The sequence below is a fragment of the Anser brachyrhynchus genome (assembly GCF_964034855.1).
Source record: "Anser brachyrhynchus genome assembly, chromosome: 5".
Classification (NCBI taxonomy): domain Eukaryota; kingdom Metazoa; phylum Chordata; class Aves; order Anseriformes; family Anatidae; genus Anser; species Anser brachyrhynchus.
In genome coordinates, this window is record NC_137699.1 from 63,809,831 (window position 1) to 63,825,709 (window position 15,879).

Consider the following 15,879-nt stretch of genomic DNA (forward strand, 5'->3'; position numbering starts at 1 on the left):
ACAGCCTCACGGTGCTGTGTAATCCTCACCCCTGTGGAAGAGAGCAGCCTGCAGGAAGAGCTGGAGCCTGAGTCAAAATAAAGCTGCGTTTGCTGTATCAGCATCCCCCAGAGCTCTGAAAGTGCATCTTGGCGCTCGTTCTCTGCACCACCCTCAGCACTTCCTGAAGCCGCAGCTAAAGCTTATAAAAGAAATCAGCACAACACTCCAGTACGGGAATTGTTTCGTTCTAGAAGTCAGTTGTTTATTGATTAATTTTTTTTTTGAGGACAGCTTAAACATGATTTAACCCCTTCCCCGCAGCAGCACAGCCTGTTCCTTGTCCCAGCTGTCCCCTGCTGGGGCTGCTGATAGCTGGACCTGAGCTGCCCGAGGCAGGCACCGACCTACTGCACAGCTGCTCGCAGCGCTCCTTCACCCTGCTGGAGTCCTCCGGGGCTCAGGCTGGTCCACTTGCGGGTGAGCTCCACGGGGTTACTGACACAGCTGATAAAAGGCTCAAGCAACTTTTAGTTACACTTCTCAGGGCAGAATATCTGCTACCTAAGGTTCACAATTGAAGTTCCACAACATAGAGAGTTTCAAAGAACAAACTAGAAACAAGCAGAGTAGTGGTGCTTTAACAGCTGAAGGTTTACAACAGTTTATCAACGCCGATAATGTACAATTTTCAAATCCTATTTCTCTGACCTTAATTGGTTGTGGCAAAAAGTATGTTAAGCAGTGTCCTAATGCTGTAGACTAAAACAGGACGTGCCCATCACAGCACTCTTCAGCCTAGACTAAAGCAACACTCCTCTTCCATGGCCGTGCTGTGCCTCTGTACCGCCTGCACGACCACTGGAGTCCGCAGGTCCTGGACCGGGACTCCACAAAAATACCCCTACACATGCACGCCTCATCTCCCTGCTTGGGGCTGGCCCTCACAAGTACTCCAAGGTGGACAAACCCAGAACTAGTTGAAGCTTAAGCACAGGATACACCTCCACTTGCATTAAATACATTTATTGCAAACATCTTTACACAAAAATAGGTTCTCTCTAGGCCATTCACATGCAACGCAAAGGCAGGAAGCAGCTACCTACAGTACAGCTATTTAATCTATACAGGGTTAACGCTTGCCACACTCGGTACAATTACTGCAGCTCAGGATTGCTCATCCATGCACTGCCTGTGCGGAGACGTCAGTGCAGAGGGCTTAGGAGCCTGAGGTGTTGTTGCTTCCAAACCGCTGATTGACGCTGTGCAGCAAGTGCTTGGGGAGGCAATTCCAGGAGCTGGCCAACATCTCCTTAAAGCAAATGACTGCTTCGAGGCACAGCCTTGGGGAGAAGGAACACGCAGCTGTTGTTAACATGGATTTGAACAAGTCCTGCAAACTAAGCTAATTATTTACAGCTAGTTAGTTAGGGCTTGTTATCGTCAGCACCGAATGCATACACCTGAAAGGAATCTCACTCTAGCCTCGTACTTGGCTGCTGTGGTTTCATCTTTCTTCAGGGGAAGAAATGTTATTGAGTATTTTAGCAACCTAAGGAACAGCTCTGGCACTAATCCTGCACGGGTTGGTTTAGAAGGGGACACAGCCGTTTAACGTTGAAGCCTTGCCTTCTTACCTTACAAGAGATCTTGGCTGTAGAGAAAAGACGAGTATTTCATTACTGTGAGCCTGGAGGGGGAGAGAAGCAGTTTGATTATGTAGAGTCACATATTGCAGCAGCAGCCAGAAAAGCCAAGGGTCATGCACAAGGGAACCCTGGCAAACAGCAAGAGTTCACGTAAGCCACAGAGGCAGCAGACAAGCTGACTAGGGACTTGCTCGCCAAATCCTACAGCGCGTGTGGTTACCAGCACTCAGGGAACTACAGCTGGGTTAAAAACCAGATCAAGGGCCCTTTTATACAAAGGGCTGAAGGGGAACGTGGGCATGTTGTTAAATGATTTCATGTCAGCTCCCATCCTGGCAGCGCAGTGCCAGCACCACGTGGCACGGAGCACCGAGTATTGCACCACTCCTGTTTGCCACCTGCGGGCTCCACCTGATGCCCACAGCTCCTCCCACCAGAAGGTGCTGCCGCTGTGCCCCTGCTAGCCAAGGGGGGATTTTACGGCCTGCGGTGCTACCCCGTCCCTCGCTGTCCAGCCCCGTGCTCACCAGCCCTCCCTGGAGGCATCACTGAAGAAATTGCTTTGGGAGGGGCTCCCCAAAAACTTCCTGGTGAGAGGCACAGGGCAAAGCTAAAGAAACAGCTAGGAGATAAGAACAGGCTCCAAGCGAAACACAAGCGTGAGGGACAGCAAGTCACGGTTTGTTTGAATAATGACATGTTTTCTAGAAAAGCAGCAAAACATTTCCCCTCGGAGCTTTGTTTATGCACCTCTGCCAGGCCTCAGTACCGCGCGCTGCTGACTGCAAGCATTTCAAACCTGCAGGAGCGCTAAGAAATCACAGCTCCTTTCAGGAAGGGCCGGGCTGCACAGGAAGGGAAAAAGCTCGACATAAACTTACGGCTTTAGAATGGGCAAGTAAGTTGTTGGCACAGCCCCCAAAGACGATCACCTCTCCCTCTTCGCTTGCACAAGCGGTGTGCCACAACCTGCAAACAGGACAGCGCTGCGTTACACAGAAACCCAACCCCACCCAAAACCCCACGTTTGGCATTTGTACGTGACATTAACACGTGCCAGTCTGCCTTTCCGCCACTGCGCTGCAGAGCTGACCAATTCAACAGGAGTTTATGCTCAGAGAAAACGTCCTGGCCCGTAAACCACGGGCTGTGCGGGCTGCCCTGCTCAGAGCAGGGCTGTGAGGCCTCCTGCAAGCGCAGGCACGTGCGGGACCCACGGTCCCAGCGCTGCTGGAGGATGGCTGCAAGGATCTGCTTGCACAAGCTGTGTTTTCACCTCCCGCTCGAGCCAAAAGACTGACGGGACACAACCCGTCAGATCCTGCACCGCTCTCCAAGACTTGTGCCAACAACTGAGCTCGGCATGCGCTGAGCACCGATGTATCGCTGCCTGCTGCTCCGGAGCAGGGAAGGCAAGTGGGGGGCAGCTCAGCTGGTGAGTGCCCAGCACAACAGACCTCTCCTCGGCCCCACACAGCACGAGCGGGGCCAAAGGGGCAGACCAGGAAGTATCGCTGCTCCGAGTCACTTAACCTCAAACCAAAGTATTTCCCCAGACAAGAGGGATGGCGTTAACTCACAGGACACGGGTGGTTTTGATGCCACACGCGTGCATCACGGTAGTTTTGATGCTTTTAAATTGCTGGTCATCACCTTTAATTTGTTCAGCAGGTCTTTACGGAAGACAAAAACATTCTGGGTGTGCATGGGGCCAGCCGCTAGTGAGGATGCGCAAAGCAACGCGTGTTTGGTGGCACAGCAGGAACACACGGGTGCTGGTTAGCTCTTGTGCTGGCACTCAGAGCCCACCCAGAGCATACCAAGCCCTCAATCCCCGTGTTTCCGGCTGTTTCACAAAGCACTGAGCTATATGCTGCCTCCCGCACCAGTACGGTGGCGTTAATCTCCCATTTTGTGCACAGATTCAGTCCATCAGCGTTCCTGGGGCAGGAACTGCTAATACAAGGTATTGTAGTGTTAAGAAAGATGAGTGCTGTGAAGAGGAATGCGTGGCCTCTCTCTCACAGCCAATGTGAAAAGCTTCCTCACTTCTTTTTTGTGTATGTTTCCAAGAAAGCGTGTATCGTACCTTGGTTTTTCAGAATAGTTATGCTCAAACTGTACCCACTCATTCTTGCTGATACAATAAATCCAAGCATCACCTGAAAACAAGCAAAACCCCAAATACAAACAGTATTATATCAGTTCTTTCATGGTTGCCACAGTAAACACACGCTCTGGTATAACACAGTCTATTTTTGTTCTTAAGGCAAGTTTTGCAGGTAAAACCCTACAAAATTTTGGGCTGTCTATTTGAAAACAGGAGTTGAAAACAGGAGTTTAACAGTGGTTTATAGGAATGAAGACAGGAGGGAAAGATGGAGAATGATAAAGCTCTTACTAATTGCAATTTGCATTAGATACATTTTTAGAGCAGCCTAAGTCCCATAAATAGCAGAGTCTCAACACACTCAGCGACTCCTCCTCTGCCAGTTTAGCTGGTGACCATAAGGAGCTGGATCACAAGTACGTGGAAGGAATGTGAAAAGAATTTACGGTGACTAGGCAATAACTCAGGCCTCTGTGCACAACTATTTAAGAACACAAAGACAACACAAAACCCTTCTGGAATGACTTACTCAATGGCTGCTTGTCTGTGGTGAATCCTCCAAAGAGAAAGAGATGATCTGAGGAAATCGGTGTTAAAGAATGCCACGATCGGCCGACCGGGCAAATGCCTTGCGTGATTCTGTATTTCAATAAAAGCACCATAAATTACAGATGTGCTACGATAAAATACTGCTCTTCTTTCCCGGTCATTGTTTTTCAGGTATTTGAACTATGCAACTTCATACCGTGCACAGTTCATGACCCGCCAGGGAGTTTATTACTTTACACACGGTAAAAGAGTTTTGCTCATATCAGTACTTGGAAAATGCTGACAGCAAAGTCAGGAGGCTCAACTCCGTTTGAGTTTACGCACTTAGTGGCGTTTACTAAGTTTCATTGGATTGATTAGAAGGGAATAAAAATGACATCTTCATATTGCTTTACACACAAAAGAACTCAAGTTTTAGTACCTACATTTCATTCCACTCCCACGTATCCAAATTCAGATAGTAAAGGTCGTTCATTCGGGACTCCTACAATAAAGCAGACTGCGGTTGAAATTCTCCATCTGTGCTCCGGTAGCACACTGGTAAACCGCGCTGGGACTTACTCTGTATCTGCCACCGAACACGTAGCCTCTGTTCCCAACTGTAGCACAGGCATGGGCTGCTCGTGGGGACGGAGTTTTACCCTGGGGACAGAAAAAAGGGAAAGAAGAAGGTTAAATTTGATACAATAACAAAAGAAAGGCAAAGTCACTCTAATAGGAACCTGCAGTGGGTCGAGTAAAGCGAGGAGCTCGCTCACACACACACACAGAGGTAGAGGGAGAGGGTCCCACAGGTCAGCCACCCAAGGAGGTGAGAGGCTGAACTACAGTCACATTTAAGGTCAACAAGGAACAGGGAGTGAAAAAACATCCAGCAGGTCATTTTGCATTCAGAAACTTGTTTTTTCCGCTGGATGGAAGATCAGAAAACTCATTAAAAAATATTTTTTTCTTTTTATGCATCAAGGTACAAATTTGGCTTTTAGATGAGGGCTCAGACAGTCACAGAGGACCTCAGGCTATAAACAAGACAGTGATACGATGAATCAGTGATACGATGAATCAGACAGTATTATTTTTTTTGTAAATGATTCTTCTGAAATAATTGAGATCCTTCTGCATTAAGACAAGGCAATTCTTCAGTAATTTGAGCAAGGAGTTGTTTAACTCAAATTTAATTTCTTCCCATTCTGTAGCAGTACCACTCCACTCGCCTGTTCCTGAGTCCTCCTGGGACGCTCCACATGGTGTCTATTTGCCATAACAGTGTTTTGCTTCGCCCACGATCCAGCACCCAAGCGCAACGCACCGAACTGTCACGTTGCAGCGAGGATGACAGGGAAGCAGACGTTTTGTTTTCCTGAGCTCCCCAGGAGAACAACGCTACTGAAGCATGAAAGAAAGCAACCCAAGGGGAAAAATGATGAAGAGCCAAAAAAAAAAAAAATTAAAAAAGCAAAACAAAAGGCAAGTTTCTCATTTTTGGAGAGGATAGGGCCAGGTAAATAACGTAAATGAGCATTCAATAGCTGTGTCAAGTTGTGCCCAAGAAGGTTTGGACTGGACATGAGGCAGAATTTCTTCACCGAGCGTGAAGAGAAGGGGCTGCCCAGTCCGGGTCCCCACCCCGGAGGTATTTCAGAGACGCGTGGACGTGGCGCTGAGGGACAGGGCTTAGTGGTGGGACTCGGGAGGTCAGGTTGATGGCTGGATGCGGTGATCCCGAAGGTCTTTCCCAACCTGACCCATTCTGTGATTCTGTGAAACAAATTATTTAAATTTGGTTTAAACGGTCTCAGGACTGCCACGGAGCAGGCAAGCAGGGAATTTTTATTTTTCGTGGACGTTTCCAAGCAAGTCCTACTGACAGTGTTTTAAACCCCTCTCTTAACAGCCCTTTCCCACAGACGCCTTGCAGGAAGGCTGCAAACACAGCTAATGACACCCCCCGGAACCCATGCAGAGGAGAGAAGTTATCAGTCACGCTTTGCTGGCAAATAAGCAAGGTACGGGGGATTAAGACAGCTCGCTCGGGAAGCGTGAGAAGGGAGGAGAGCCCAGGTCACACAGCCCTAAGCTTCAGCTCTTGGCCAGGTTTCCTCCCGGGGCCTGTTTCCTCCCTGCCTGTGCCAGGAGCAGCAGCAGCCTGCGGCGCTGCAGACGCAGAGCACCCAGCTGCAGCTACGCAGCAGCTCTGTCAGCAGACCGGGATTCATCCAACGTGCAAACAAACTTCGCAAGCACCAGAGTGAGAAGATCAGCTCCACACAGTCCCCTTGTTCCAGCACCCCATCTCGTGACCCCGCGAGGCACGTCTCGTGTCCTCCCGCCAGCCGGCACCAGGCATTTCAGGGAGCTCTTCCACAAAGAAGGAACTCTGTTACCTCCTGACACTCAGGGACTGGTTTGTATACCCTGACGGAGGCAGCACCACGGAGCACCAGACAACTGCTCGCTTGGCAGTTAAAGGCTGGAGACATATCAACAAAGGTGCAGGGTGGAGCAGGAAAGTAAAATAAAATAATAAAATACAATCGGGTGAACTTACATGCTTCTTGCTTGGGTACAGTTAGCCATATCTTCTAAAATAATGCCTGGGAGATAGCAGCTAGAGGCGGGACCCCGCAGCGGGCAGGATACGACAGGATGAGCCCGTTTCATCCTGCGGGTTAGCTGAGGGCACAGCAAGCACCGGGACATCTGCGGCCCCCAGCCACCGTGCTGGGACAGCCTGCTGCTAATGTCACGCAGCAAGGCCGCTTTTATCAGCAACCTCTTCTAATTAAAACAAGTTAAATCGGTGAACCCCGGCCTAGGAGAGCCATGTGTATTTTCAGGGGAAGCGAGAGGAGAAACGGCACACAGCGCCCACGTTCCCGAGGGGCTGTAACTTAAAACAACCGGCGTAAGAAGAGTAATTACCGTCGTTATAGGCTGGCTCCAGGTAAAAGTTTCAGTGTCCAGAACATGCACGTGGTCATTCCACCCTCTTGGAAGACCTGAATTCTTTAAAAATATTTAATAATATTTGATAAGAAGCAAGTTTTAACAAGCACTAATGGAATATTAGAGGTTAAACAGGAATTGCGCAAAGGTGGGAAAAGTTAACTTACCCAAAAAGAAGTTTCATCGAATTCAAAAGTTCCTCGTTGCTTCCCTTCAGGAAAATAACCATAGCCTCCAAAAAATATTAGCCTGAAACAAAACAAGCAAGAAGGTCTGTTAGAAATACTACCCCACTTGGTGCGACAAATTAAAGCCCTGTAAAGGCTGGGCTCAAACAGAAGTCAGGAAAACCAGGGAAGCACCTTTGAGTTCATTGCTTCCAATATGTCAACAGTGCAAGTTTTCCAGGCGTGGGCCCTGTTTCTTGCCTAATCGACCCTGCCACCCCCAGTACATCCCTCTGTAGGTGCTTTCCAGGCCCCAGGCTTCCAAGTTTTGCTCCGGTTCCAACTGCGAAGCTGCCAGGCCCGCTGCCTGCTCACCGCGCTCCAGCCTGCGTTCCTGGGGCTCTCACGGGGCAGCTCCGGGGGTCTGCTCCTGACGGTTCCTGCCTCCACCCTTCCCAGGCCGGCTGCTCGCTCTCCCTGATCCCAAAATGCTCACAGACACTCCTGGAAGAAGCATGGGGATGGAGACGTGCTGCCTGCGTGCGCTGGGCTGGGCAGGGCAGGGCGGCCACGCGGGGCACAATGCCCGCAGACACCCACAGCCACTGGAGCTGCCTGCGAAGGTTTCGGGTTCCTGGGGAAAGGCTCTGCTCACTGTACTCGTGCTTTGTCTCAAAGCCTGAAGGACAGTTCCTGGGAGCACTCCCGCAGCTGCTTTTACTTTCCCGTCACCTTGTGAAAGCGTGATTTACGTTGATGTTTGGGTTTCAGCACTGACTAGGAACGGATTGCCAGAAAGTCGTCCCGAAGTATGAAGTTACTAACTCGGCACCCACAGCTCCGTCTTGCTAAGGCTGTAGCAGCAAGCTTTCCCTCCCCAGGACGCACCAAGCGGCGCGGGCACCTGCCACGTTGCACGAGGACACGGGGCACATCCCGCACTTCATTCCCCCCACCGCAGCAGAGCCAGAGCCAACGTAGCGAGCCCAGCCGCGCTAGCAGGAGGGCGGTGCCTGCGCTGCCCAGGTGAGGCAGTAAAAAGGTTGCAAGCAAAAGCCTGCAGAGCCCCGGCACGCCGTGAGGCTGAGCCTCAGAGCCCTGCCGGCTGCGAACAAGAAGTAGAAGCCCCGACCACCGCCTGCTCACAGCAGAGCTCAGCCCCAGCAGCAGCACCACGTGCCCGCTCACAGCCTGCAGAGCCCCGCTCCGTGGGGAGCGGCCCTTCCAGCCCTCCCACAGGACACGGGTCTGGCCATGCGAGCTGTCGCCCGCTCATTTTCGGGTCCTGTTCTCTGGAAGCTGGGAAGCCCCTGAGAAGCCGGCCCTGAGCCCAAGGAGAGAGCCAAAAGCTCCCGCCTGCCCCGAGACGATCCCCTTCTGCCCCCGGCCTGCTGAGCGCTGGGTGCGGGGCGCTTGTGGAAGGGGGAAGCCACCACAGCAGGGGCACTGCTCAGCCTGTCCCCCGGCACCAGGAGGCTGCGGCAATCTCATCGCGCAGCTCCCTGCGGTGGGGACCAGCACGACACTAACTGAGCGGGGGGGGAGGCTGCAAGGCAATGCTTTGCGTGTCAGCTCATCTGGCTCCGACGCCTCCTCCTCGTCCTCCTCATCTTTTCCAAGGTTCGCGATGCCAAAAGGCCTTCTGGCATCTCTGGGACACTACTCCAGCACACTAAGTCAGATAACATCGCCAGCAGATCATCCGATGCATTCTGGTTTTGCGCAACCGGCACAAAACACCCAGAATTAAGCTTGTGCGGCGCTGAAAAAGTCACATGTGGTTTTTGATTAAAATGGCTTCCTGCTCCTGAACTATCAGACACACAAGCTGCCCCACAAGGCACAGCCAAAAGATTGCCTTCTGCGTGTACCAGGAATCCTAGAGCAGGCTTCTGGGAGAATAAATCCAGATGCAATTGCCAGGGGGAACAACGCCGATGCAAGGAACCACTGATGTACTGAGAACGCACCGTGGCAGATTTGCCTGTCAGGAGCCCGCATTTTGGCTTGTGACTCACCCAGATACTTTGCAGCTTACACATACCCAAACTGGGAGTGAGGTTTTCCATTTATCAACAGTTAAGGGACAGAGCAGCTTTAAAAGGCTGGCTGGGGAACAAATCCAGCATCTTCCTGAAGCACGTATGTGCTGCAGGCAAGAAATCTTTCTGCAGCCCTTGTTTAAACAAAAAGACACAACAATGACAAGGCTAAGAGTGATTAAAGCAAACACACACGCAAGGACAGCTGTGCTGACTTCATTGCTGGAGCCTTACTTGTTTTTGTAAACCCAAACGCCAAGTTTGTCCTTTGATGAAGGGGGGACCCCCTGACACTCTACTCTGACCCACTGCAGCACTTTGTCCGTGGATCTGGAATTTAACATGTAGAACTGTAGAAAATAAAAAGATTTTTTTTACCCACACAGTTAGCTTAAAGCTTAAGTCTGACTGATGTTAAAATAATTACTTTTAGTTAGCATGTATTGGTACAGAAACACTATAAAAGTTCTTTTCCTAGCTGCACAGACTACTGACAACGTTTGGAACAAAATATGGATCTAAAGATCCTTGTCTTTTTGCAGACTTAAGCCCCAAACTTTCTTTTACAAAAGTCACAGGACCGTCAACATTGACTGGTACCATCCAGAAGCTGAAACAGGATAAAATGAAGGTGTGCACAATGTAGCAATTGTCTCGTAATTAAAAAAAAATAAAAAATAAATAAAAAATAAAATGTTTTTATGGCCTCATCCCTTCTCTGTGTGTTGTATTGTTTTACATGGAGAGAGATGGCTGGCACACACACATATAAGCTACCTGAAGGGTCAGAATACCACCAGCAGGAAGGAAGCAACTCACACTTAATAAATTCTGTTTGGTTCAGACTGTTTACAAGTATTGCAGCAGGTTATTTTCAGTTTATATTTAAGAGTGAGACCAAAATTTAATTTAATATAATTTAATTTAAACCCCACTTTCAGAACACCAAAATATTTTCCGGTACTCCAGAGAAGAGTGAGTAACACTTCAAAGCATTTACAAATCACCTGCCGATAGTGTTTCAGTGACCTCTGGAAATTGCCAGGTTTCAGAGGAAGCAAACTCCCAAGCACCACCCCAACACAATTTACGGGGTGAGCTGCTCTAGAGCAACCGCCACCCAACCAAGTACCAGGTCACGGTGCTCCTTCGGTGGTGGAAAGCAACGGGGGCACAACCATCATGTGAAATGATGCAGAGCCGAAGGCTAACTTGTTTTCCAAACGTCAGGTTAGCTGACCTGTTGCAGAGAAACTAACAGCTAGACTGATAAAAGCGTGCCAGCTAATCACTTGCATGGAAAAAAAAAAGATTCAAGTGCTAAGCACCGTATTTTGTTAGTCAAAATCTCTCTGGCAAGCACAAAAAGAACATGGCTTCAATTAGTTTGCTAAGCTGCTGACAGCATGAAAAAGCTGGTTATCTGCTTGCCAGTTGGTGAAAAGATTATTCTGCAGAAGCCGTGGAGGACACGGTGACTAGATACATGTTCAGCATCCCTGGCTATTGACATTTAAGCTCTGAAACAGGATTCAACCTGTCCAGTGATTCAGAAGAAAATGCTTTTGTGATTTGTTGTGACACATTTCTTGTTTTGGACGGATAGTAATTAACTGAAAAGTCCACCTCTATCTCCTACAAAATGGGACCAAAGCTAACGACCAGAAACTTCTTTGTGAGGACGAGTTTATGAAATTACTGACCTTGTTTGTGTTGCCCCGCGCGTGATGTCCTCCGAACAGGTACACCACTCTGTCTACGCACACTGCACAACTTCCAGACATGGAAGGCGGAACATCTCCTTCTGTTTTACTCTTCTTCCTGAAAGCACAGTTTAAAATATTATATCCGATCAAACCAAACAATAACAAGTTTCTCTGCAGTGGAATTTTATAACTCTACCAGTATGGTTTTAATTAGGCCAAGTCCCTGCGGACCCTTCAGTTAGGAGTTTTTCAGACCCAGGCACTTTAACAATTTACAGCACTTGGCAGGTATGATGAAGGGGTGGCGTGGGGAAAGGTCAACTTAATTAACGCGTGTTTTCTGGGGGTGGAATCCCGTCTGCCCAGTTCAGGAGTTTGGTGTGATTTTCATGTTCAATATCCCAGAAAGATCCCCAGGCAAAGAGGCTGCACCTGTCTAAACTGAGGGCTTCTATTTTGCTACTTTTTTTCTAATGCTTATAAACACAAAGAAAAGCTTCCAACCCCTGCTCAAGGCTCTCCTCAACCACTCTGGTGGCTGCAGGCAGTGCTGAAGCTGTGTTTTCTCCAAAGCACCGAGGGGGCCAGGTCTCACAGAGCAAGGCCCCAGCTAGGAACAGAATCGGAGCACTGTATTCCCTTCTCTTGTACCGTCAGGCACGCAGGTTTCACACCACTTCCAGGTTCCTACTGGTCTAAGAAGACACAGTAGTTTCTTTGGCGGCATAAATATTTAAAAACAACTCCTTAAAAGGACAAGGAACAAAAACATAAGGTACCCTCAACGCACTCTTCACCAGTGAGGGGTACATGTACAATTTTCAGGTGCTATATCCTATACCAGATATCCCAAAACACTTTGGGCTGTTGATTACATTTTCCTGTACGGGCTGCCTGAGCTGTCTCTCCCACCTCACCTACCTCACCCCTGTGAAAATATACTTTTTTTTCCACATGGTAAAAAAAAACAAAATACCTAACAACCCTGGAAACACTGCACACATTTATGCAACAGTCTGCTACGTGGGAATAAAGAGATCAGGAAATTCTCTCTCTGTTCACAGCCCCTCAGCATGGTTTCTGTACCAATTTAAGAACTTCTCTTTTTTTTCCCATAAGGCAAAAATTATTAAGTTAATTATTTACTGTACCATCTTCCAGTTTCCATGTTGTAGATCCATATTTCATCTCTAGGCAGATAGAAGTCATAAAATCCCCTAACTTGGGCATTCTGCAGAACAGTTCAGAAAAGAAAAAGAAAAAGCAAAAGAAAAAGAAGGATGCTTGAATTAGACTCCCGTGAATGTTTAAAAGCCCTCAGAGATCCAATCTGAGAAAGCAGCAGGAGCAGTGCCTGCTGCAGTCCTGCACCTCTCACCCAGGAGAGCAGGTGTTAGATCATTTTAGCTTCTGCTGGGGACCACACAAACTCCCAGCAGAGCCAGACACTGGGACAAACAGAAGCTAAACCTCCGTTTGTATCCCAAAGAGGATAGACATGGTGCACAAATGAACCAGTTTTCTTTTTAAATCCCCCATCCCCTCCATGAAAAGCAGAACAATACACCAAAAGCTTTGTCTTGAGCTACAGTTTATCTACTGAATTTGCTGTCAAACAATTTTCATTCCTGTCAAAACCGTAGAACGGCTTGGTTCTACTTGCTCTACGCCCCTCTTAAGCTAAACAACCAACTTGTGCTCGTTAATGTGCAACACATAGCTGTGCTGACAATGGTGGGCATAAAAGCACCACTTTGCATGGTGCGCACTTCAAATCAGACAGCATTTCCTCCTCTTCCAACAGAGGCACGAGTTAAGGAAGGCACACGACGCTCAGCGTCCCACAAAAGTTATCTGCGTGCCAAGATCTGTATTTAACGCTCATGATTATTTCAGTAACTCGAACCTCTTAAATGCCCTATTCTAATTTGTTAAATGCATTTATTTTTTCTCCAGAGGAGGGATGATTTTACAGATTCATTTCCAAACTAACGGGGCCCAATTACCAGCACCACAGGCGGCAGGCAGCTCGCTTCAGAGGAGAGCGGCGTACCTTGTAGCCTCCCCAGACGTACGTGCAGCGCCCGTCGGTGACAGCCACGTACCTTGTAGCCTCCCCAGACGTACGTGCAGCGCCCGTCGGTGACGGCCACGTACCTTATAGCCTCCCCAGACGTACATGCAGCGCCCGTCGGTGACGGCCACGTACCTTGTAGCCTCCCCAGACGTACATGCAGCGCCCGTCGGTGACAGCCACGTACCTTGTAGCCTCCCCAGACGTACATGCAGCGCCCGTCGGTGACAGCCACGTACCTTGTAGCCTCCCCAGACGTACATGCAGCGCCCGTCGGTGACAGCCACGTACCTTGTAGCCTCCCCAGACGTACATGCAGCGCCCGTCGGTGACAGCCACGTACCTTGTAGCCTCCCCAGACGTACATGCAGCGCCCGTCGGTGACGGCCACGTGCCCGCTGCGCTCCGCGGGGCTGTCGTTCTCCAGCTGCTCGAAGCTGTCCTCAGCCGGAGCCGGGAGCTCCTCGTCGGCCTGCAGGTCCTCGTTGTCATCAGCCATGTCGACAGGGTGCTACGTGCACAGAATAACACACGGTGCGGGGCTTTCAGAAACAACAGGGACAAACAGGAGAGGAGAAGAAAAGCAGCTGCGTTGTGTGGTGCCTCTCCCAGGGAGCTCCGGGTGGAGGCTGCCCCCTCAGCCAGCGGCGCTTCGGGCGGGGAGCCCTGACTTGCGCGCAATTTATGAGGGTTTCAGCCGCCTATTTACACCAAGGTCTCCATCTTATCTTTTTTACGGACGCCTACGTAGGCACACCCTGACACCCAGAACCCCCAAGGCACACACCTCAGAGCTCTGCCTCCAGCTCCGCCTTTACACCGAAGCCCCTCTCAGGCAGAGCCCCCCCCGGGCCCCCTCCGCACCTCCCCAGCCGCTGCAAACGAGGCCCCCCCCGGCTCCCTCAGGTCCTCCCCGGCGCGCAGGGCTCCCCCCGGGCCCCCGCAGCCCCCCCGGCCCCCGTTACCTCGGGGCCGAGCCCGCCCGGCGCTGCCCCCCGGCCCCCGCGGCCTCACCTGGGCGGGCCGCGCAGCGCCAGCATCCGCCGGGGCCGCTTCCGCCAGCGCCGCGCAGGCTCCGCTCCGCCCGCCACGGGCCCGTCACGGGCCGCGCAGGCCCCGCCGCCCTCAGGGCCCTGCCCCGCCGGCCCCCCTCACGGAAAGCGGCTTGAAGGCGTTTCTCTGTCACGAGAAAGCCCTGTCGGCCGACATACCGGGATTTTACAGACCCCCCCAACACCCAAACTAACACTAAGTACGCGTCAGTTTCAGCACGTACAAGATTCCGCCTCTCTTCCAACACCCAGTCACAAAACTTGCCTTTTCTGATATAAGTTTGCCCGAAAGACTCCTCCCCCCTCCCCCCCCCCCGATTAAACAGGTTTTGCGGATCGTAAAAATGTCAAAAACTACTCAAAAGTGGTCTCCAACTCTATAAAATTTTAATGACTGTGCTCCTGTGCACACTGTGTAACTGGGTATTTTAAACAGAAAAATAGCAAGTACTACATATGCTTTTCTTTAAACAATAAATAAGCATTTTTTTAAACAAGAATTAAATATAAACTTTACACATCCAAAATACAATATACAACCTATTTCAAAAAGGACTCGTTGATTACAGAAACATAGTAAAACCACATTATGAGCAGCATGTGAGCTTTCCTATGCAAACTGTAACGCTGCTCATTACAGTGCTCTTCAAGTCCCACAGTCAGCTTATCAACTTTCATACGCTGGGTACGATGTTCAGCTCTGTCATTTGACTATGTACTCAGATGACAGAGTTCAGTGGAATCAAATAATAAGATCTGGTGGTGTTAACAGATCAGTTACCTTCTTCAGGATGGACAAGTGTGAGTCTTCCAAAGATGGCATTAAACTAATTTTTTTTTCAGAAAGGCTGATGTGATAAGGCTCTAGTAAGTTTTTAGACTTAAGCCACATTTTGGTCAACTGAAAACATTTTTATGGCATGTCACCTTCAAAAAGAACAAGTTGTATGGACGTCTCATTAAGACCACAACAGCAGAAGTTAACAATATATACAAATCAAGTTTTCTCAGTTTCCTATAATGCAGAAAACAAAAGACTTCCATAAAAAGGATTTCTTTGTTCTCAAACTTCACTTAGAAACTCAGCTTAACATACTGTTGCTCTGTAGCATTAGTAAAGTTCACTAACAAAAGACTTTGCTGTACAGTGTAAATAAACCAGTGTTCAACAGTTTCGTTGCCATTGTTCATGTGGTGTTTAGTTGACATTGTCGTTCAGTTTCAGCCTTTTTCTCTTGCCGGTGGTTAACTGCAGCCCAGAAGGTTATTTTTTTCAGCACCTGCTGCAGAAGTTTGGATGGCAAGCAAGGTATTTGATTTTTTAAGAGGGCTGCGTTTTTACCAATGCAGTCAAGACACAACCTGAAAAAGAGGGAGAGGAAAAGAAAAAAAAAAAGATTTAAGTAAGAGGTCTATAACCTAAAGACAAAAAATACCATTGAATAAAAGCTTCTTGTGATGGTCAGTACATGTGTTGTGCATGCATGTGCAGGAGGGAGTATTATGCAATACCCATGTTTAAACTGCTATGGATTGTCATACACTGCATGTTTCAAATATTTACTGAGAAGGTAATTTTATAGTTTACCTGCCTACGTGGGATTA

At 49.2% G+C, this 15,879-nt stretch overlaps 2 protein-coding genes across 6 annotated transcripts in view; both read right to left on the reverse strand.

Moving 5' to 3' along the window:
* Positions 1–222: 222 nt before the first annotated feature.
* On the reverse strand, positions 223–14,524 carry KLHDC2 (kelch domain containing 2). Of its 5 annotated transcripts, none has more exons than XM_080592711.1 (14): positions 14,499–14,524; positions 13,566–13,764; positions 12,300–12,379; positions 11,146–11,263; positions 9,677–9,792; positions 7,401–7,482; positions 7,210–7,293; positions 4,849–4,929; positions 4,713–4,771; positions 4,268–4,377; positions 3,718–3,790; positions 2,510–2,597; positions 1,617–1,669; positions 223–1,322 (listed from the first exon to the last, which is right to left on the reverse strand). In XM_080592711.1, exons 2-14 carry the CDS (start codon positions 13,719–13,721, stop codon positions 1,199–1,201), a joined length of 1,224 nt encoding a protein of 407 aa, XP_080448837.1. In that variant the 5' UTR covers positions 13,722–13,764; positions 14,499–14,524; the 3' UTR covers positions 223–1,198. The 5 variants fall into 5 exon arrangements, with proteins under 5 accessions (XP_080448837.1, XP_080448835.1, XP_080448836.1 ...); XM_080592709.1 differs by lacking the exon at positions 14,499–14,524 and adding an exon at positions 14,188–14,281 and having other exon boundaries at positions 13,566–13,733; XM_080592710.1 differs by lacking the exon at positions 14,499–14,524 and adding an exon at positions 14,237–14,275 and having other exon boundaries at positions 13,566–13,733.
* Positions 14,525–14,639: 115 nt separating this feature from the next.
* The window catches only part of KLHDC1 (kelch domain containing 1), a 28,959-nt gene continuing 27,719 nt past the window's right edge, over positions 14,640–15,879 (reverse strand). The window contains exon 13 of the mRNA XM_080592714.1: positions 14,640–15,636. Within this exon, the coding sequence (XP_080448840.1) occupies positions 15,462–15,636 (175 nt within the window). The 3' untranslated portion in view covers positions 14,640–15,461. The remainder of the gene's footprint in view (positions 15,637–15,879) is intronic.